General features: G+C 49.0%; 1 protein-coding gene across 1 annotated transcript in view; it reads left to right on the top strand.

The window, feature by feature from the left end:
* The window catches only part of aire (autoimmune regulator), a 61,002-nt gene that overhangs the window by 2,527 nt on the left and 34,626 nt on the right, over window positions 1-23,849 (top strand). Inside the window, exons 2-5 of the mRNA XM_072473211.1 lie at window positions 12-186; window positions 5,944-6,102; window positions 7,445-7,516; window positions 9,640-9,741. Coding sequence (XP_072329312.1) covers window positions 12-186; window positions 5,944-6,102; window positions 7,445-7,516; window positions 9,640-9,741 — 508 coding nt within the window. The remainder of the gene's footprint in view (window positions 1-11; window positions 187-5,943; window positions 6,103-7,444; window positions 7,517-9,639; window positions 9,742-23,849) is intronic.

The raw sequence follows: 23,849 nt of genomic DNA, 5'->3' as shown, positions 1-23,849 counted from the left end.
ATTTTCAACAGGAAACATTACAACTGAAGGAACAAAAGGGCAGCAATAAGGCTGTGTACACTGTCCTCACCTGGCTTCTGGAGAAGAGTATTGGCTCCATTGGAGAGTTCTGGAAGAATCTCTTTAAAGATTACAATCTGGAGCGGTACCCCAAACTCCAGCCGGTTTACCATAGCTTTCCAAAAGGTAAGTGAAGATTCATGGCTCTGGTGTGTATCTGTCACAGAGCACACAGGAACCAAACAAGAATGTAACTTGCTTCTTACATTCAGGAGGCTTTGATTACATCACAAAGACATGAGCAGAACACAAAAAGGGCAGGGAGAGTATTACAAGAAAATGAAGGGGAGGGTGTTTCTCTTCTTGTGCATGCTTTTTTTCTATCAATATTGATTTTAATCTGTTTAGCCCTCTATATTTGTCTCTGTTTCTCTCTATCCCTCTCAGTTTCTGATTTCTGATTTTGTGTGGTCGTCGGTATTAGGGGTATTACGGTACCTAGGTTGAGGCTGTAAGATCATTGGTGTGGGAGGTACCTGAGACAGGAAGATCATTGGTGAAGCCTGCCTGCTGGTTCTGCCCAGTAAGGCGGAGTATAAGAGCCTGTGTCTCCCCAGCAGCTGCATTCTGTACCTGCGCTGCTGGGGGAAACATCTAGTCCAATAAAGCCATCATTTGTCATCCAATCTCGCTTCTGGAGTCATTGATCGAGCATCAGTGTGTTTCTGTGTCCCTGTCCTTTTCCTGGAGTAGAGTTTGCCTTGATTTGACATTGAGAACCTCGTGATAGTGAGACACCAATAATGTTTCTTTATCATCGCTCCTGATTTCAATCGAGAAAAAGATAAACTGTGTTGTCATTTGACTATAATTCACTTTATAATACCAATGCCAAAATTATCCCGTGTCCTCAAAATATTATCTGTCTGCCTCTCTCTCTCATTTCATTTCTAATTGAGCAGAGTGTGTCACCAGAGGCCGAGGGGGAAATGGTTTAAATATAGTTATTTTGCCGCTCTCTGTCTGCTGGTCTGTCAGTCTGTCTCTCTATGTGTGTCTGTTTTTATTCTAGGTTTGCTCTAGGTTCCTCAGTGTGACTGTCTGAGTATGCACACATTTCATGTGCGCACATCTCTGCCTCTGAATCTTTGCTTCTTCCGTCTCTCTCTTTTCTCTGTTTGGCTGCAACATTCCTTTATTTCTCTCTTTTTTGCCTGTTGTTGTCTTTCTCTCCATCTCTTTACATTATTCTCCCTATCGGTCTCCCTTCTACGTGCCCCTTGCTCCGTCTCTGCCCTTGTTTCTGCTTGTCTGTATTGTGGAGTTGTTGTAGCTCAGTAGGTAGTGATCCTGCCTCTGAGCCAGAAACCCCTGCTTCTGACAGCACATGGGACTGGAGCGGGCGTCAGTGTGGTCACCGATTTGTGATAATCACCGTTTTGCTCCGGGGGGGCTGGATGGTGGCTTTAGGAGGTGGCAGCGGGCAGGGATTGAGAGATTTGGGGATCTCTTCATTGAGGAGGGTTTCCCGAGCCTGGAGGAGCTGGAGGAGGAGTTTGAGTTGCCGGGTGGGAACGGATTTCGGTACCTGCAGGTACGGGACTTTATTCAGAGGCAGGTTCCAAGCTTTCCTCGCCTCCCCCTGAGGGGTCTACAGGATAAGGTGATGTCAAAAATGGGAGTTGGGGAGGGGAGGGTCTCAGAGATATACAAGAAATTAATGGAGTGGGAATGGGTCCCAATCGGGAAGTGGGAGGAAGAGTTGGGAGGGGAGTTGGAAGTCAGAATATGGGAAAAGGCCTTGAGTGTTAATTCATCCTTGTCGTGTGCCAGGCTTAGCCTGATCCAGTTTAAGGTGGTTCATAGGGCTCATCTGACTGTGGCCTGGATGAGTAGGCTTTTTGAGGATAGGTGCGGATGCTGTGGGAAAGCCCACCGAATGATGTGCATATGTTCTGGGCGTGTCCACAGTTGAGGGGATTCTGGCAGGGATTTGCAGATGTCATCTCAGAGGTCCTGGAAGGGAGGGTGACTCAGAGAACGGAAATGGCAACATTTGGGGTATCGGAATCTCCGGGAGCCCAGGTGAGGAGGGTGGCCGATGTCCTGGCCTTCTCCTCCCTGGTAGTCCGGAGATGGATTTTGCTGGGATGGAGGGACTCGGAGCCTCTAAAGTCAGGCGTATGGTTTAGCGACAGGGTTTCTCAGTCTGGAAAAAATTAAGTTTGCCTTGAAAGGTTCAACCCAGGGATTCGCCCATTCATCAACTTCTTTAAGGAAAATTGAACGTCAGCAGTAAGGAGGGAGAGTGGAAAAGAGGGGGAGGAAAATGGGAGGCATGGTAGTGTAAGACAAGGACAGGGAACTTAATATATGGGTAATCAGGAGATAGGGCAGCGGGGGGGGGGGGGGGGGGAGGTGGTGGGGGGTAGTAGAGTATGTTATTTTAATGTTGTTGCGTGAGTTGGCCTGCTCGGTTGTTTAAGAAATGTTAAATTGTTAAACTGTGAAAATTACAAATGCTTTAATAAACTATTTTCTAAATAAAAGAAACTCCTGGTTCCGGTCTCACTTCAGGACTTACTAAACATAGAAGGAGTGCCAATGATGCAGTTTAACAGGTCGATAATCAAGCTGCTAATCCTTCCAAGACTTCCCCACAAGAAAGAAAGTGTACATGAATATGTCAAACAAAAAAAACAGTGTGTGTCAGTGTCTTTCCCTTCTGTTTGTTTCTCCATCTCGGCACCCATGCTCTTCCTTTATCTATTCTTCTCTGACTCTCTCTCTCACTCTCTGGTTCATATCTTCGTGCCTTCATCTGTGTTGGAATGGAGGTAGGATGTAAAAATGGTGCACAGGACCTTATTCCAGGATTCCTGGCATCATTCACATAGTGTTGGATTTTTACAGTCTTGAGATAAGGATGCGTGGGTAGCAGGCCCGCACCCAACAATCCCACCCTTGCCCACTCCATTGCAGGGCATTAGTATAGAACAAGGAATTATGTTCTGCTGAAAAGTTTTGAAGAGTTAGAGCCCAAATTAAAATGCAGAACATCAAGTTAATCACCTCTGGATTGTTACCTGAGCCACGTGCTAATTGGCATAGGGTCAAGCAGATTACAGAATTAAACATGTGGCTCATTGAGTGGCGTGGGAAGGAGAGGTTTATTTCATGGGGCACTGACATCGATACTCAAAGAAAAGCTAGCTGTTACATTGGGAGGGGTTCCACTTTAACCAGGCTGGAATCAGTATCCTGGTGGATCTTATAACTAGGACCGTGGATAGTGTGATGAATGTCAAAATTTGTATTTTGTTGCAGTAATATTATTAAAGCCCCTGGTTTAAAATAGTATGTCTGCTAAAGCTGTAATTAAAGAGTCATATACGTGAGGTAATCATGATTTTAAACATTTACTTGTTCACAGAGAGATGGGTAACGGATAATTGTTTATGTTTTTGGAGGTTCCCTGGGGTGCAGATAATTAATGAGGGATGGTGTTTAGTCCTAGCTAAGCAGGTCATGGGTTATCTTAGCAGAATACAGATAATAGGACGAGCCATAGTCTGTCTGTGGTTTTGGCAGTTTGGCTAATGGGATTTAAGTCTGACAAGACAAAAGAATTTTCAGGTTGTTCCTGAAAAGGTCTCTAGAAAGTTCTTCAGAGGGAGCAGCAAGTTATTGAATGCTAACTTTATTTATGAGTGGATTTTGAACTATATTGGGTCCCTTTCTTTGAATATATATAGTGGCAGGTGTAGATATGGAGTTAAAGTTTTCCTATTATTTAGGAACTGTTAATTGAAAAGCTTTATCTTTGACATCAATGTGGTTAATTTTGTGTTTAAATTAATGTTTGTTTTAACATAAAAGATTCATATTGGTCAGAGTCAGCATTCCTGGAATGAAGTGTCCATTCATCACAGTTTTACAAATTACAAATTGATCAGAGTTTCTTGTCCGGTATCCTGACAATAGCCTTGCCGCCCCGACGCTGGCACGCAATTCTCCGCAGAGCGAAGAATCAGCACCATTGGCGCCAGCATAGTTGGCGCGACGCCGGTCGGGGGCCGCTCTACGCGGCCGGCCCGACGATTCTAAAAACGTCAAGTCCCGCCGGCACCGTCCACACCGGCTGTCAGTCTGCGGGAACTCAGCGTGGAAGAGTCGGGGGCGACCTGTGGGGGGGGGGCAGGGGGGTCCGACCCCGGGGGGCCTCCATTATGTGGCCTGGCCCACAATCAGGACCCACCGATCGGCGGGCCGGCATCTCTGGCTGGCGGCCTCTTTTCTTCCACGCCGGCCCCTGTAGTCTTGCGTCATGTTGTGTCGGGGCCGGCGCGTTGAAGGAAGCCACTGCGCATGCATGCGTAGGCGCCTGTGCCACTGCACATGCGCGGATCCCGCGGCGCCTGGTTCCCGCCAGGATCAGCAGCGTGCACCACTCCAGTGCCATGCTGGCCCCCTTTAGGGGCCAGAATTGCTGACCCTGAGGCCATGTTGACGCCGTCGAGGAATGTGACGGTGTTTCCGACGGCGTCAACAGTTATCCTCAGGATCACAGAATCCTGCCCAAGGTGACTAAGGTTGGGAAATAAATATTCCAGAGTACACACTACTTCTGAAAAAACAGACTGAATGACAAAAGAGGAGGGATAGCTCTGATAGTAAAGGATAATACAAGGACATTAGTGAGGAAGGATCTTGGCTCAGAAGGTCATGAAGTAAATTTGGAATGGGTGGAGAATAGGAAGAACGAGTCAGAAAACGCTGGTGGGAGTAGTTTATTAACCCTCAAACAATAGTTACACCATTGGACAGTAAATTGAACAGGAAACTATTGGAGCCTGTAACAATTGTAATGTAATAATCATGGCGACCTTTAACCTTCATTGAGACTGGGCAAATTAAATTGGTAAGGGTGGTCTAGAAGATTAATTTGTAAAATGTTTCCTGGAGCAATAGGTTGTGGGACCAATTTGGGATATAGCTATTATTAATCCAGTATTGTGTAATGAAGCAGGATTAATTAATCTCATTGTAAAGGATCTTCTCGAAATAGTGATCACAATACAGTTGAATTCTATGTTAAGTTTGAAAGTGACACACTCCAATCATGCACAAGAACCTTTAACTTAAGCAAAGCCAATGATATAGCTTTAAGGGAAAAACTGCTAAGATTGATTGGTTAAATAGATTAAAAGTTGTGGTTGTAAACAAACAGTGGGAACATTTTAAAGAAACAAATCAAAATGCTCAACAAAAATTCATCCCACTGAAAATTAAAAATTCAGCAAGAAAGATCCACCTGTGGTTTACTCAGGAAATAAGGATAGAATTAGATTTTTTTTTAAAAGAAGCATGTTGAAAAGAGTTGAGGATTGAGAGTATTTTAGAAACCAGCAAAGGACCACCAAAACATTGATTAAAAAGGAAAAAAATAGAACATAAGAGCAAACCACCTTGGAATATAAAAACAGATTATAAGAGCTTTTACAAGTTATTATGATTCCAGATGATATTAATAGTGGGCAAGTCAGATCCCAATTTACAACAATTGACAATGGTTTCATTGTCATTGTTAGACTTTTAATTCTGGATTTTTATTGAATTCAATTTTCACCATCTGCCCTGTTGGGATTTGAACCCATGGCCCCAGAGCATTATCCTGGGTCTCTGGGTTACTAGTCCAGTGACAATACCACTGCGCCACTGCCTCACCAAAGGAAAGGAATGGGATAAAGATTTGATCATGTAACCAGATTTAATATGATTTGCTTGTTATGTGGTCAGAATGTCTAATGTTCACACCTCCAGGAATACTTCCAATCAGAATTGATAATGCCAGTAGATTTTGATAGGTCAATTCAAAACAAAACTCAGAGACACAAACAGGAAGAAATTAAAACAAATCACTTGTTTGCTTCGAATTTACAGATTTGGATCTCAATAAACTGAGACGAGGAAGGAAGACTCCCAAAGCGATCAGTGACCAGATAACGGCAAAGCCTTCACTTAAACGAAAATCTCCTGAAGAACCATCAGCCAGTGCACCTGTCACTAATACAAAGTGTACCAGCAACAAGGTTACGCCAGGTAAGAGAACCCCACATTATAAGGAGCCCTGAGACACAGCATTAACCAGGGCACAACCTTACAAGACACAAAGTGGAGGGCTATCAACTGAACTACTTTTAAGAGAGAGAGCTAATAACAGGAGAGCACCTATCTTGGGACATTTTCAGCAAAAACAACACCAAGTGCTGACACACACACACAATATAATCTTTATTAGTGTCACAAGTAGGCTTATATTAACACTGCATTGAAGTTACTATGAAAATCCCCTCGTTGTCACATTCCGGCGCCTGTTTGGGAACACTGAGGGAGAATTCAGAATGTTCAATTCACCGAAGAAGCACGTCTTTCGGGACTTGTGGGAGGAAACCAGAGCACCTGGATGAAACCTATGCAGACACGGGGAGAACGTACAGACTACGCACAGACAGTGACCCAAGCCGGGAATCGAACCTGGGTCCCTGATGATGTGAACCAACGGTGCTAACCACTGTGCTACCATGCCACCCTGCATACCCCCTCCCTCCCCACACACACATGCTTCACACACACACATTCATGTACACACATGCATGAACACACACACACATATATATTGACTCAAAATGTTGGCATTTCTTCACACTGTCAATTTATGCTGCATTTCTACCAGAGTCACTCAGCTCATCCCACTCCCCCACCTTTATTCCATCACCCTACATTTTCTTTTCCTCTTCAGGCACTCGTTGAATATTCTTTAGAAAGCCCAAATTGTTTGTGGCCCCACCACACTCAGAGTACAGAGTACAGCACACCCCTGCCCTCCTTTCCCCACCCACCCAAATCAGGAGGAGGCTGGTAAGTGGGGGAGGGGCAGGCATGCCATAACATTGGATGCCATGGCAGCAGCACCATGCTCATTACCCACCTGCTGGTATTTTACCAATGGCAGGGGAGGCTATGAATGGTTTGGATGGCCTTGGGCCCTGTGAGACCCTGAATTACCAGTTAATAGCCAATTCATAGATTATCACAGAATTTACAGTGCAGAAGGAGGCCATTCGGCCCATCGAGTCTGCACCGGCTCTTGGAAAGAGCACCCCACCCAAGGTCAACACCGCCACCCTATCCCCATAACCCAGTAACCCCACCCAACACTAAGGGCAATTTTGGACACTCAGGGCAATTAAAGGGTCTCTTCCTGCCGCTGCTGGATTGGCCTCCATTGGCACCAGATTGCACAACCTTCCGAGACACAACCCGAGGGCTATCAACTGAGCCACTTTTAAGAGAGAGAGCTAATAACAGGAGAGCACCTATCTTGGGACATTTTCTTTAACACCTTTCAGCAATGCAGCATTATAACCATTTTACTTTTTAGGAATGATATTGAAAGGAAGAATCGCGAGAAAAACAGAGAACACAACCGTTGTCAGGCTGCCTCAAAAAAATGGTAAGTGACCTAGTCGGGGCAGTTAAAGTGACACTGTGAAGGGGTCTTCAGGAAATGGGACTGTTATGGTTAACCTAGTTCCAAAACACTTTGTACCCATGCCCAGCTTAGAAGGCAGCTTCCATTGGCATAATCGCAGCTTGGATGAAATTTAACATAATCTTCTGTGTGTCTACAATTTAGAGTAAGACCTTGTGCCTTACTCTAAATTTATTTTTGAAAAAGACGCAGTCTCAAAACACGGTAGGATTTTGACTTATTTCAGCGATATGCCCAGGACCGCAGCAGATTTTCTGTCCTTAGGACTTAAAAGTTATTTTCACGTGCTCCTGGATCTTCTCAGTGAGATATTACTCTGTATACCAGTGCAACATCACTCTGTGCATCAGAGAGTCATTACCCTGTGTTAGTGAGTTGTTACTCTGTCTATCAGTGAGTTATTACCGTGTGTATTAGTGAGTTGTTACTCTGTGCATCAGTGAGTCGTTATCCTGTGTACCTGCAAGTCATTAGGCTGTATATCAGTGAGATGTTACTTTGTGAATCAGTGAGTTGTTACTCTGTACATCAGTGAGACATTACTCTGTATCAATGAGTCATTACTCTGTGTGTCAGTGAGGCACTACTCAGTATAACAGTGAATTGTTACTCTGTGTCAGTGAGTAATTACTCTGCATCAGTGAGACTTTGCTTTGTGCATCAGTGAGACGTTACACTGTGTATCAGTGAGACATTACTCTGCGTATCAGTGAGTCGTTACTCTGTGTAACAGTGAGTCGTTACTCTGTGCAACAGTGAGTCGTTACTCCACGTCAGTGAGTCATTACTCTGCATCAGTGAGACATTACTTTGTGTATCAGTGAGTCATTACTCTGTAATCAGTGAGATTTTACTCTGTGTATCAATGAGTCGTTGCCCTGTGTATCAATGAGTCAATACCCTGTGTATTAATAAGTCATTATTCTGTGTATCAGTGAGAATGTACTCAAGTAAAAACACATGTTCCTCTGCATCAGTGACATGCTGTGTTTGTGTCATTGGATGCTACTCTCTCTGTTAGATCTGACATTGTATCAGTGAATTGTTACTCTGTATATCAGTGAATTGTTACTCTGTATATCAGTGAGATGTTATTCTGTGCGTCAGTGAGATGTTACTCTCTGTACAGTGACAGATTATTCTGTGTTAGTGAGGTGTTACTCTGTATTAGCGAGTTCTTTCTTTGTTAATGAGTTGGTTCTGCGTTAGCGAGTTGTTAGTGAGATGGTTCTGTGTTAGTGAGATGGTTCTGTGTTAGTGAGTTGGTTCTGAGTTCGTGAGATGGCTGTGTGTTAGTGAGATGGTTCTGTGTTAGCAAAATGGTTCTGTGTTAGTGAGATGGTTCTGTGTTAGCAAAATGGTTCTGTGTTAGTGTGATGGTTGTGTGTTAGTGAGATCGTTCTATGTTAGTGAGATGGTTCTGTGTTAGTGAGATGGTTCTGTGTTAGTGAGATGGTTCTGTGTTAGTGAGATGGCTGTGTGTTAGTGAGATGGCTCTGTGTTAGCGAGTTGATTCTCTGTGTTAGCGAGTTGATTCTATGTTAGTGTGATGGTTGTGTGATAGTGAGTTAGTTCTGTGTTAGTCAGTTCTGCATTAGCGAATTGGTTCTGTGTTCGCAAGATGTTTCTGCATTAGCCTGATGATTCTGTGTTAGCGAGATGGTTCTGTGTTAGTGAGATGTTTCTGTTTTAGTGAGATGGTTCTATGTTAGTGAGATGGCTGTGTGTTAGCGACATGGTTCTGTATTAGTGAGATGGCTCTGTGTTAGCGAGTTGATTCTATGTTAGTGAGATGGTTGTGTGTTAGTGAGTTAGTTCTGTGTTAGTCAGTTCTGCATTAGCGAATTGGTTCTGTGTTCGCAAGATGTTTCTGCATTAGCCAGATGATTCTGTGTTAGCGAGATGGTTCTGTGTGAAATGGTTGTGTGTTAGTGAGATGGTTCTGTGTGTGCCAATAACTCGCTGACTTGTGTTTCAATTAAATGTTATTTGTTTGCTTCAGTGAAATGTTGCTCGACTTTTTTGTGGGTTGCATGTGAGGTTTTGTTTTAAATGTACTTATTTTTATCTTTCCATTTAATAAGGAACACAACCAGCTCAAAAAGATAACCATCTTGCAACCAGTGAGCTTTCTACCTCTAGTGCGAATGTGAAAGGGATTATCATCAAGCAAGTCTTGGAGTCAGGTAATAAACCAATCACATCGGATTCTAGGATGTTGCTATGACACAAAAGCATTAACAGAAACATAAGTCGGAGTGAGGAAGTTCTCGAAGCAAACCATTCATGGATTCACAGAATGACAGCAGTGAAAGAGGCCATTTTGTCTATTCTAACTGGACTAGCTCTTTGAAGAGGGCAGCACGGTAGCACAGTGGTCAGCACAGTTGCTTCACAGCTCCAGGGTCTCAGGTTCGATTCCCGGCTTGGGTCACTGTCTGTGCGGAGTCTGCACGTTCTCCCCGTGTCAGCATGGGTTTCCTCCAGGTGCTCCGGTTTCCTCCCACATTCCAAAGATGTGTTTGTTAGATGGATTGGCCATATTAAATTGTTCCTAGTGTTCAAAAAGGTTAGGTGAGGTTACTGGGTTGTGGGGATAGGGTGGAGGTGTGGGCTTAGGTGGTTTGGTCTTTCCAGTGCGGACCCGTTGGGCCAAATGTCCTCCTTCTGCATTTTAAATTCTATGTCTATGTCTATGAAAGAGCCACACAATTGCAGCCCAACTCTCACCCCATAACCCTGCAACGTTTACCCCCTCAACTGTTTTCCTTTCGAAACGTATCACTAAATCTGCTTCTATCACCATTTCAGGCAGTGCATTCCAGGTCATCATAACTCAATGTGTAAAATATTATAAAACAAAAATTGGCAAGACTTGCAAGTGTGCAGCATCTTTCATGACCATAGCACTCCAAAGCACATTGTAGCCAAAGAAATACATTGAATTGTAGTCACTGTTGAAATGTAGAAAATGCGGCAGCCAATTTTCACACACTGCAAGCTACAAAAACTAACAATGTGATGAAAACCAGATTATCTGTTTCTGTGATGTCGACTGAGGGATTCGTAATTGTCCAGGACACTAGGAATAACTCCCCTACCTTGCTTCAAAACAATGCCATGGGACTTTTGGATCCACCAGAGAGGGTTTCCGGCCCTTGGTTTAATACCTCATCCCAAAAAAGGCATTCCAACAGTGCAGCACTCACTCAGTATATAATTGGAGTACCAATCTTGACTTTTTACTCAAGACCTGCAATGGGACTTGACAAACCCCATCCTTCTGCCTTAGAGTTTAGAGTGCTAACAATTTAACCATGCCTGGCATGGCAAGCATGTTTTGCAAAAAAAAACCTTTCCTCATTTTCTCAGAGTGGGCGCCACAGTTGCACATTGGTTAGTGCTGCTATCTCAGAGCCAGGGACCCAGGTTCAATTCCAACCTTGGGTCATTGTCTGTGTGGAGTTTGTATGTTCTCCCCGTGTCTGCGTGGGTTTCCTCCGGGTGCTCCAGTTTCCTCCCACAGTCCAAGGATGTGCAGGTTAGTGGGTTAGCCATCATCAATTGCCCCTTAATGTTCAAAGATGTGCAGGTTAGGTGGGTTGGCCATGTTCAATGCACAGGGTTACGGGGATTGGATGGGGGAGTGGGTCTAGGTAGTGTGCTCTTTCAGAGGGTCGGTTCAGACTTGATGGGCCAAGTGGCCTCCTTCTGTACTGCAGGGATTCTATGGAGTAGATGGGGAGCAATTATTTCCAGAGGCAGGAGGATTGGTAACCAGAAGTCACAGATTGAAGATAATGAGCAAAAAGGGGGGAAATGAGAATATTTTTTTAGGCAGCGTGTTGTCATGATCTGCAATGTGCTGCCAGAAAGAGTGGGACAGCAGATACAGTGGTAACTTGGAGGGCTATGTGGAAAGAGCAGTGAAATGGGACTAATTGGATAACTCTTTCAGAGAATCACGATGGACATCATGACTGTCATGATATTCAGGTAAACATCATGGTGCAAACAGACATACATACCGATGGACAGATCAACGGACCAATCAACACACACACAACACCACAGCCAATCACAGGCAAGAGCATACACACTACAAAACAGGGAACACGACACTTCCCGTTCATTCCAGCAGGAGACAGCTCAGGGCACAGAGCTCACAGCAAGCCACTCAGACATCCACCATGTGCTGAGTGCCTCGCCAAGATAGTGTTAGGAATAGGTCCACAGATTCAAGGGTTATGATCGAACCTCAGTAACCAGTTTACCACTGTAAATAAATGTTAGCACTAAAACTGAGTTATACCATTTGCAACCGTGTTGGTTCGTCTGTGTAGCAGAGCACCCAACATATCATAGTACCAGGATTGGAACCCGGCAACTGTGGGACCTACCTACGAATCTTCAGGAATCTGCCATCCTGCGCCATGGACATCGTCAGCACGCCGCAGCCGCTACAAGTCGCTGGAAACCTCAGCGTCAATTGGAAGCTGTTCAAACAGCGCTTCCAGCTCTTCCTGGAAGCCAACGAAAAGGAGCGCGCTTCGGACACCAGAAAGATCGCCACCCTCCTCTCCACGGCAGGTCGACATGCCATCCATGTCTATGTCTACAACTCCCTGGTGTTCGCGGAAGGTGAGGACAAAACCAAGTACAAGACGGTCTAATCAAACTCGACCAACACTTCAACGTCGAGGTCAACGAGAGTTTCGAGAGGTATCTCTTCCAGCAGCGCCTGCAGGGTAAGGATGAGCCCTTTCAATCCTTCCTTACGCATCTCCGTATCCTCGCGCAGTCCTGCGGTTACGACACCACCTCCGATTCCATGATTCGGGCCCAGATCATTTTTGGGGTCACCTCGGACACCCTACGCCAGCAGCTCTTAAAAATAAAAGGCCTCACCCTAGCCTCCGCAATCGAAGCCTGTGTCCTGCATGAAAACGCAACTAGCCGCTACTCCCAATTTCAAGCGGCCGAATCGGCGCGGCAGGGGTCCTACGTGGCCGGATCGGCGATGCAGGCGTCCTACGAGGCCGAACGGGTCCAGGCGATCGAGTTCCTCCCGGTCCGTGGCCCGGACGATGGCGGGCATTTTGCGCGCTTTCCGAGGCCTCCCGCGTTTGTGCGCGCCAAAAAAGACGTCGACGCAGAGGGACGTGATGCGCAGGCGCCCTCGACGCAAGACCGAACTGCGCATGCGCGGTGGCGCACCGAACGCCATGACGTCACGACGTGCGGCAACTCCGGAGCCGCACATTTAAAGCGGCAATGTCCGGCAAGAAACCGACAATGCCTCCGCTGTGGCAAGATGGGCCACTACGCTGCCTGCTGTCGAACAGCTCAATCTGCCAATGCTCCCCAATTCCGACAACCTCGCAGGGACGTGCGGACTATTCAGCCTCCTTACTACGAGTCGTGCTCAGACGATATCCAGACCAATGACACAGATGACCGGGACGCCTTCCGTGTTGCGGTCATTGATGGGAACCGGATGTCTCCAGCCAGTCGTTGCAAGTGAACACTCGCAATCCGGGTGATGAATGGTGTGCCACCCTAACGGTCAACTGATCACCGATAACATTCCTTCTGGACACTGGCGCCTCCGCCAACCTCATAGCATGGTCAGCCTTCTACACCATGAAGGTCAGACCACCAATTCGGCCAACCCATTGCAAGATGGTCAATTACAATGGAAAAGTTATCCCGGCTATGGGATCCTGCCAGCTCCAGGTGACACACAACACACACACGGCCACACTCTCATTCGAAATAGTCGGATCATCAAAGGACTCCCAGCTAGACGCACAGGCATGCAAGGTTCTCCACCTCGTGCAACGGGTCCACGCTCTGTCTCCAGAAGGCACATCTGACTTCCCGGATGCAGAATTCATGGCACAGCTCCAATCGCTCCTCGCCCACAACCAGGAGGAATTAGAGGGCATGGGAACACTGCCCTACACCTACAGAATACGGCTTAAACCGGACGCCACCCCGGTCATTCACGCACCTCACAGGGTCCCAGCGCCACTCAAAGACCGCCTCAAGCAGTAGCTGCAGGATCTCCAGGACTAAGGGGTGCTATCCCGGGTCACGGAGCCCACGCCATGGGTCAGCTCCATGTTGTGTGTTAATAAGCCCTCCGGCGAGCTCCGGATCTGCATTGATCCAGAAGACCTCAACAACAACATAAGGAGGGAACACTACCCCATACCCAAATGGGAAGAGATCACGAGCGAAATGGCCCGGGCTAAAATCTTCACAAAACTGGATGCCTCGAAGGGTTTTTGGCAGATCCAACTGGATCAGTCCAGCCGAAAGCTGTGCACCTTCAACACCCCTTTCGGCAGGTTCTGCTATAACAGAATGCCATTTGGCATCATCTCGGCATCCGAGGTCTTTCACAGGATCATGGAACAGATGATGGAGGGCATCGAAGGGGGGCGCGTCTACATGGACGACGTCATCATCTGGTCCACCACACCACAGGAGCACATCAATCGTTTCCAGCGCGTCTTTGCGCGCATACGGGAAAACGGCTTGCGCCTCAACCGAGCCAAGTGTTCTTTCGGCCAAACTGAGCTGAAGTTTCTGGAGGACCACATTTCCCGGTCAGGCATCCGTCCAGATGCAGACAAGGTGAGCGCCATTGCAGCCATGCCGCAGCTGGCAGACAAGAATGCAGTGCTACGCTTCCTAGGCATGGTCAACTGCCTGGGGAAGTTCATTCCCAACCTTGCCTCCCACACGACGGCTCTGCGCCACCTAGTGGAGTTCCAGTGGCTGCCCACACACCAGAAGGAATGGGAGGAGCTCAAAATTAAGCTCACCACAGCCCCGGTATTGGCGTTTTTCAACACATCTCGTGACACTAAAATTTCGACTGATGCCAGCCAGTCCGGCATTGGGGCGGTACTCCGACAGCGGATTGACACTGCATCATGGGCCCCGGTCGCCTATGCCTCGTGGGCCATGACCCCCCACAGAATAGCACTGCACGCAGATCGAAAAGGAGTGCCTGGGTTTGCTAACCGGAATAGACAAGTTCCATGACTACGTGTATGGTCTCCCCCAGTTTACCGTTGAGACTGACCATCGCCCCCTGGTCAGCATCATACATAAGGACCTGAACGAGATGACCCCTCGCCTCCAGCGCATCCTACTTAAACTCAGGAGGTATGACTTCCAACTGGTCTACACCCCGGGAAAGGACCTTATCATTGCAGGTGCCCTATCTAGAGCAGTGAGCACACCCCGATTTGGAGGGGTTTGTCTGTCAGGTCGAAGCGCAGGTGGCCTTCACATCGGCAAATCTGCCAGCCGACGACTCCAGTCTGGCCCGTATTCGCCGGCAGACTGCGGCTGACCCCCTTCTACAATGGGTGATGCGCCACATGATGGGAGGGTGGCTCAAAGGACAGTGCCCGCAGTTCTACAATGTCCGAAACGACTTGGCCGTCATTGATGGTGTCCTCCTAAAGCTGGACCGGATTGTGATTCCGCACAGCATGCACAAGCTGGTCCTCGACCAACTACACAAAGGCCATCTGGGGGCCGAGAAGTGCAGACGGAGGGCCCGAGAGGCGGTATACTGGCCGGGCATCAGTGATGACATTGCCAATATGGTGCTCAACTGCCCCACCTGCCAAAGGTTTCAACCGGCGCAACCTCCTGAGACGCTTCAGCCCCATGAGCTGGTGACGTCCCCCTGGGCGAAGGTGGGTGTGGACCTTTTTCATGCGCTTGGCAGGGACTATGTAATCATCATTGATTACTTTTCAAACTATCCAGAGGTCATATGCCTGCACGATTTGACATTGTCCGCTGACATAAGGGCCTGCAAAGACACCTTCGCTCACCACGGCATTCCGATGACTGTCATGTCGGACAATGGGCCCTGTTTTGCCAGCCAGGAATGGTCGACCTTTGCTGCTTCGTATGGCTTCACACACGTGACGTCCAGCCCTCTGCATCCCCAGTCCAATGGAAAGGCGGAGAAGGGAGTTCACATCGTCAAGCGGCTCCTCTGCAAGGCTGCTGGATCGGATTTCTGCCTCGCCCTGCTGGCCTATCGCTCGGCCCCACTAACCACTGGCCTCTCACCAGCCCAGCTGTTGATGGGTCGCACCCTCAGGACCACTGTGCCATCCATTCTGGTACCCACAACCAACCATGCTCCGGTACTACACAGAATGCAACAGCAGCGCGTTCGCCAGAAGATGGCATATGACACACGGGCAACTGATCTTCCCGCCCTGGCGCCTGGAGACGATGTCCGCATCCACCTACCAGAAGGTGGCTGGTCAGCACCTGCCGAAGTTCTCCGATGCGTGGCTCCCCGCTCGTTCCTGGTTCGCATGCCTGATGGATCCATTCGCAGGCACAATCGCTGGGCTCTTCGCCTACTTCCACGCTCGCTACGGGAACTTACACCGGTACCGTGCCCTCCTGTTGTTCCTGATGTCGACTTTGTGGAGCTTCCTGCCACCATGCCCCTTCCGTCGTCGCCCGTAGCCAGGCCCATTCCTCAGCCGATGGATCCTGACCCACCCTTGAGGCGGTCTACCCGAATTTGTCGCCCACCTACTAGACTGGATTTATGAGCCTGTTTGTACATTGAACTCATAATACCACTGTGTTAATATGTTTCGGTTCTTCCTTGGCGTTACAGGAGATCGTTTTGTCATTCAACATTTCCCCATCCTTTGTTTATGATACAACCTCATTGCTATGTTGCACCCGACATCGCCCCTTGTATATAGTTTAGCCCCATGTACATGCTGTAGATATTGCACACACACACATTTAGCTGCACTCAGTACACATCTCTATTAATAACCACATAGGCACATGTTCTTGTAAAAAAGGGGGGATGTCATGATATTCAGGTAAACATCATGGTGCAAACAGACATACATACTGATGGACAGATCAACGGACCAATCAACACACACACAACACCACAGCCAATCACAGGCAAGAGCATACACACTACAAAACAGGGAACACGACACTTCCCGGTCATTCCAGCAGGAGACAGCTCAGGGCACAGAGCTCACAGCAAGCCACTCAGACATCCACCATGTGCTGAGTGCCACTCCAAGATAGTGTTAGGAATAGATCCACAGATTCAAGGGTTATGATCGAACCTCAGTAACCAGTTTACCACTGTAAATATATGTTAGTAATAAAACTGAGTTGTACCATTCGCAACTGTGTTGGTTCGTCTGTGTAGCAGAGCACCTAACACATCAATGACCCCCATCAATCGATGGCCCCTTTATGTACTGTATGATTTATTATCTGACCCAGGATAATTTGAATACCGAAAGACATCTGGAAGGCCAGAATTCCAATAATGAACCATCACATTCACCCTCATCGCACCTTGCTTCAATCTTTTTGACAAATTATACAAAACATTTCAATAATCGCTTGTTGTCACAAGTAGGCTTCAATGAGTATGCCACATTCCGCCGCCTGTTCTGGAGAGATGGTGAAACCTCAGAATTCTAAGAACCAGAGCTTACATGGGGTCACGCAGAAAGGATTGACAAACCAGGTGTTTTCTCACTGAACTCAAAAAAGATTAAGAAGGGACAAAAGTGAAGGTTGAAAGTTGCCAAAAATTGAGATATTTGTTTCCACGTTTTTACAATGGATATGATGTAAGAATTATTGCCAGAAGTATAACTTGGGAAGCTAGTTAGATCACAGGATAATACAGAACATAGAACATACAGTGCAGAAGGAAGCCCTCCGGCCCATCGAGTCTGCACCGACCCACTTAAGCCCTCACTTCCACCCTATCCCCGTAACCCAATAACCCCTCCTAACCTTTTTGGGTCACTAAAGGCAATTTAGCATGGTCAATCCACCTAACCTGCACGTCTTTGGACTGTGGGAGGAAACCGAAGCACCCGGAGTAAACCCACGCAGACACAGGGAGAACGTGCAGACTCCACACAGACAGTAACCAGCCGGGAATCGAACCTGGGACCCTGGTGCTGTGAAGCCACAGTGCTAATCACTTGTGCTACCATGCTGCCCGAAGGACATTCAGCCCATCAAGTATATATTGGCTCTTTCAAAGAGCACTCCAGTTAGTCCCACTCTTTTCCCCGTCGCAGTCTCTGCTCCATCTCCCTGGTGTATTGCAGACCCAGAGACACTGCCACTGTAGAAAAGCATGAAAGGTGCGATAAACCTTCATTTTTTATTATTTTTTTTAAAATAATTTTTGTTCAAAGTTTTTCACAGATTATCACAACAGAAAAATAGAACCCCCCCCCCCTTTACACAAATAATAAAACAACAAGAACAAAAGTGCATAAATAAACAAATAAACGTTAAATAGTAAACAATAGTGCATCCCCTACTAAACATGAACATTCACGCTTGGGGGCCTCGCATCCTTCCACTGAAGCAGAATCCTTCGCCGGGCTACCAGGGACGCAAAGGCCAGAATACCGGCCTCTTTCGCCTCCTGCACTCCCGGCTCGTCCGACACCCCAAATATTGCAAGCCCCCAGCTAGGCCTAACCCTGGAATTCATTACCCTTGACACCGTCCTCGCTACGCCCCTCCAGAACTCCTCCGACGCTGGACATGCCCAGAACATGTGGGTGCGGTTTGCTGGGCTCCCCGCACACCTCGCATCTGTTCTCACTCCCAAAAAGCCGGCTTAGTCATGTGCGCCGTGCAACATCTTAAATTGTATCAGGCTGAGCCTCGCGCAAGAGGAGGAAGAGTTTACTCTTCCCAAGGCATCCACCCACATACCCTCGTCGATCTCCTCCCCCAGCTCCTCCTCCTACTTACCTTTTAACTCCTCCGTTGAGGCCTCCTCCTCCTCCTGCATCACCTGATAAGTTGCCGAGATCCTACCCTCTGCAACCCACCCCCCCGAAAGCACTCTGTCCTGGACCTTGCGCGCCGGCAGCAGCGGCTCGTGGTGTACCTCGTCGGAGGAAGCGGCAGCGGTGCCATCACCAGCAGCTCCAGGCTCATGCCCACACAGGACGCCATCTCCAGCCTCTTCCATGCCGCCCCCTCCCCCTCCATTACCCACTTACGTATCATCGCCACATTGGCAGCCCAATAGTACCCACATTAGGTTTGGCAATGCTAATCCCCTCCTATCCCTGCTCCAGTCCAAGAACACCCTTCTCACCCTCGGGGTCTTCTTCGCCCATACGAACCCCATAATACTCTTGTTAACCTGCTAAAAGAAGGCCTTAGGGATCACGATGAGGAGGCACTGAAACAAAAACAAAAACATCATTTTAACAGACTGCACCCTACCCGCCAGGGAGAGCGGCAGCATATCCCACCTTTTGAACTCCTCCTCCATTTGCTCCACCAGCCTCGTTAAGTTGAGCTTATGCAGAGCCCCCCAGCTCCTAGCCACCTGAACCCCCAGGTATCTAAAACTTCTTTCTGCCCTTTTTAGCGGAAGCTCACCAAACCCCCTCTCCTGGTCTCCCGGGTGCACCACGAACAGCTCGCTCTTCACCATGTTGAGCTTATACCCGGAGAAATCCCCAAACTCCCGAAGGAACCGCATCACCTCCGGCATTTCCCCCCACCGGGTCTGCCACATACAATAGCAGATCGTCCGCATACAACGATACCCGGTGTTCCTCCCCCCCCCCCCCAATACAATAGCAGATCGTCCGCATACAACGATACCCGGTGTTCCTCCCCGCCCCCCCCCCCACACATTAGCAGATCGTCCGCATACAACGATACCCGGTGTTCTCTCTCTCCCCCCTCCTCCTCCCCCCGCACCAACCCTCCTCAGTTCCTAGACTCCCTCAAAGCCATGGCCAGGGGCTCAATCGCCAGCGCAAAGAGCCGGGGGGATAGAGGACACCCCTGCCTCGTTCCTCGGTATAGCCGGAAATATTCCGACCTCCTCCTGTTCGTGGCCACACTCGCCACCGGGGCCTCGTACAGAAACCTCACCCAGCTGGCGAATCCCTCCCCGGACCCAAACCTCCTCAACACCTCCCACAGGTACCCCCACTCCACCCTATCAAAGGCTTTCTCTGCGTCCATAGCTGCCACTATCTCCGCCTCCCCCTCCACCGCCGGCATCATAATTACATTCAGGAGCCTACGTACGTTGGTATTCAACTGCCTCCTTTCACAAAACCATCTGATCCTCGTGAATGACCCCCAGAACACAGTCCTCAATCCTCATGGCCAACACCTTTTCTAGCAGTTTCACATCCACATTAAGGAGTGAAAACGGCCTATCCGATCCGCACTGTACAGGGTCCTTGTCCCGCTTCAGAATTAGAGAAATCAGCGCCCTAGACATCGTCGGGGGCAGGACCCCCCCCTCCCTTGCCTCGTTGAAAGTCCTAGAGCAATCCAATGCCGGATCCAGCACCGTGTTGAAGTCCCCCAAACCCCCCCCCCATTTTCAAGCCCCTGTCTCCAAGTCCGGAATCCGGCCCAACATGCGCTGCATGAACCCTGCATCGTCCCAATTCGGGGCTTATACATTTACCAAGACCACCTGCACCCCCTGCAGCTTACCACTCACCATCACATACCTACCTCCATTGTCTGCCACGATGCTCAACGCCTCAAACGACACCCGCTTCCCCACCAAAATCGCCACCCCCCGATTTTTTGCATTCAACCCCGAATGGAACACCTGCCCTACCCACCCCTTTCTCAGCCTTACCTGATCTGCCACCCGCAGATGCATTTCCTGGAGTATGACCACATCTGCCTTCAGCCCCTTGAGGTGCGCGAACACACGGGCCCGTTTGACGGGCCCGTTCAGGCCTCTTACATTCCAGGTTATCAGCTGGATCAGGGGGCTACCCGCCCCCTCCCCCGCCGACTAGCCATAACCCCTCCTCGGCCAGCCACGTGCCCCCGCCGCCCGCACTTCCCGTTCCCCCCAGCGGCAGACCTCCTTCCCCAACCTCCTCTACAGACTCCAGCTCCCTCTTGGCTATTCCAGCAGCAACCTGGTCCCCCCCCAGCTAGGTCTCCCCCTAGCAGCATTGCTCCCCCCATTGCACTCCTGCTGACCCCGGCCACTCCCGCCGCTCCATCGACCCCCCCCCCAGTGTGGGAGTCTCCCCTCCCCCTCCTGTCTTTCAACGGGCTCTCCCCTTCCCCCCGACCCAACCCCCTTCCACTCGCAGGGCGGGAAAAAGCCCACGCTTTCCACCCACCCGACCCTGCCTCCTCTGGCACAGCTCCCTTTCCAGGCCCAGTCCCAATTCCCCAGGCTCGGGCCTCCCCTCCCGCCGGGCCCCATCTCCATTTCCAGCCACCGACGCCCACAGGCTTTTACCTGCCCCCCTATGAACCCACCCGACAGACAGAGAAGAAACATTGCCCAACCAACTGCACAATCCCCCCAAAACACGACACAACAGTCCCAACCACCCCCCCCTCAGCATCCCCTCGACCCCAGCCCTCAATCCGAGTCCAGCTTTTCGGCCTGAATAAAGGTCCACGCCTCCTCTGGCGTCTCAAAGTAATGGTGCCGGTCCCTGTAGGTGACCCACAGTCGCGCCGGCTGCAACATGCCGAGCTTCACCCCTCTCCGATGCAGCACCGCCTTAGCCCGATTGTACCCGGCCCTCTTCTTAGCCACCTCCGCGCTCCAGTCCTGATAAATCTGAACCTCTGCATTCTCCCACCTGCTGCTCCACTCTTTCTTGGCCCACCTCAAGACACATTCTCTGTCCATGAAACGGTGGAACCGCACCAGCAGCGCCCGGGGCGGCTCGCTGGGCTTGGGCCACCTCGCCAGCACTCAATGGGCCCCCTCCAGCTCCGGGGGCCCCTGGAAGGCTCCCGCGCCCATCAGCGTGTTCAACATGGTGACCACGTAGGTTCCGACATCCGATCCTTCCAGCCCCCCCGGGAGACCCAGAATCCGCAGATTCTTTCTTCTCGACCGGTTCTCCATGTCCTCGAACTTCGCCTGCCATTTCTTATGGAGCGCCTCGTGCGCCTCCACCTTCACCGCCAGGCCCAGGATCTCGTCCTCATTCTCCGAGACCTTTTGCCGGACCTCCCGGATCCTTGGGTAGCCTGAGTCTCAAGCAGCTTGTCAATTGACGCCTTCATCGGCTCCAGCAGCTCTGCCTTCAGCTCCGTGAAGCAGCGCTGGAGAAACTCCTGCTGCTCCTGTGACCACTGCACCCACTCTGCCTGCTCTCCACCCACCGCCATCTTGGTCTTCCTCCCTCACACACTTTCTCTGCTCCAATTCCACTTTTTTCACCGCTCTACTCCTGGTCCAATCTATACAGTGCCGAGGGAATATTTCTGTCTCCTTCCCACACTGGGAATCATCGAAAAACCGTTGGAGGCCCTAAAAAGAGCCCAAAAGTCTGTTTCTAGCGGGAGCTGCCGAATGTGCGACCTAGCTCCGCAAAGCCGCAACCGGAAGTTCTGTGATAAACCTTCTTGAGACACAAGGCCCCAACTGAGTTTGCAGATGGTACTGTACTCAAGACTGTAGTAAACTTTGAGGAGGATGGCAAAAGATTTCAGGAAGGTATACACAGGTTAATGAAATGGACAATACAATTTGATGCAGACAAGTGTGAATCGATGCAATTTGGTAGAAAGAAGCAATATAAATTAAATAGTATGATTTTCAAAAGATGCCTGGACAGAGACATGAGAGTGCACACTCACAAATCGCTGAGGAGGCAGGACCAGCATTTAAAAAGCAGAATGGGATCCTGGGTGTTGTTGGCAGAGATCACAAAAGTAAGGAAGTTATGCTTAGTTTATAAATCTTGGGTAAGACCCCAAATGGAGTACTGTGGCCAATTCTGGACATCACACAAAAAGAAAGAGGTCAAGACCTTGGAGAAGGTGCAATGGAGATTTACTCGAGCACCACTGGGGATGTGGGGCTTGCGTTTACATGAAATTATGAGAAACTGGGTTCGTTCTCCTTAGAGCAGAGAAGGTTCAGGGAGGTTAATAGGAGAGTTCAAAATCATGAAGAGCTTTGATAGAGTAAATAAGGAAAGCCCCTTCCAGCACCAACAGGGTCAATACCAGGTTGAGGTGCTTGACAAAAGAGGCAGAGGTGAGACGAGGATAATTTTCCTGATGTGTTGTTGAGATCTCAAGAACATTGCCCGAAAAGGTAATGGAAACGGATGCAATCCTCACTTTTAAAAGGGAATTGGATGAATATTTGAAGGGAAATATTTGCAGGGCTACGGGGAAAGGGCAAGGGAATGTGATTAATTAGATAGCTCTCTCAAACAGCTGGCACAGGCATGATGGAGGACCAAATGGCCTCCTTCTGTGTGATATTTTATGATGTACAATAAATTCAATGAGGAATATTGACGTCTCATACATTCCATTCAGGAATTTCAAAAAAGGGAATAAAGGCTTGCGGAGATACGCATGCGCTGAGTAAGACTGAGGATCTCGGAGGGAAGAGTAGGAGCAAAACCTGGAAATTGGGCAATCGCTGCAGAGGATTATCCTTGTCACAGGTATTTCACAACAACAACATACATGTACAACCTTTAATGTAGAAAAAAAAGTCACAAGGCACTTCATGGAATCAGACTAAAATTGATGCTGAGACAAAGAGGAAAATGTTAGGGATATCAAAAAGCTGGGTTAAATACAGGCTTCAGAAAGGGTCTTAGGGAAGGAGAGGGAGATGAGAGGGCAGCACGGTAGCATTGTGGATAGCACAATTGTTTCACAGCTCCAGGGTCTCAGGTTCGATTCCGGCTTGGGTTACTGTCTGTGAGGAGTCTGCACATCCTCCCAGTGTGTGCGTGGGTTTCCTCCGGGTGCTCCGGTTTCCTCCCACAGTCCAAAGATGTGCAGGTTAGGTGGATTGGCCATGATAAATTGCCCTTAGTGTCCAAAATTGCCCTTAGTGTTGGGTGGGGTTACTGGGTTATGGGAATAGTGTGTAGGTGTTGAACATGGGTAGGGTGCTCTTTCCAAGAGCCGGTGCAGACTCGATGGGCCGAATGGCCTCCTTCTGCACTGTAAATTCTATGATATGATATGAAAAGACAGGGGACGGGATTCTCTGGTCGCCGATGCCGAAATCACGTTCAGCGATCGGCCGGAGAATCAAAGTTCCCGACTAAATCGGGGTCGGCGCTGCTTTTGCAATGGCCCGCCCCCTCCAAACCGGCGTACTCAGAGAGGCGCGACATATTGACAGCCTCAGGACATTGCCTGACGCCCGCCTCCAATGATCCGCCCTCGACCAGCCGAGTTCCCGCCAGCGTGGGACTCTCATGGTCTCACCCAT

The sequence above is a fragment of the Scyliorhinus torazame genome, chromosome 14 (assembly GCF_047496885.1).
Source record: "Scyliorhinus torazame isolate Kashiwa2021f chromosome 14, sScyTor2.1, whole genome shotgun sequence".
NCBI lineage: Eukaryota > Metazoa > Chordata > Chondrichthyes > Carcharhiniformes > Scyliorhinidae > Scyliorhinus > Scyliorhinus torazame.
The sequence above is the reverse complement of the archived record's forward strand: the minus strand, read 5'-3'. Positions and strand labels throughout refer to the sequence as shown.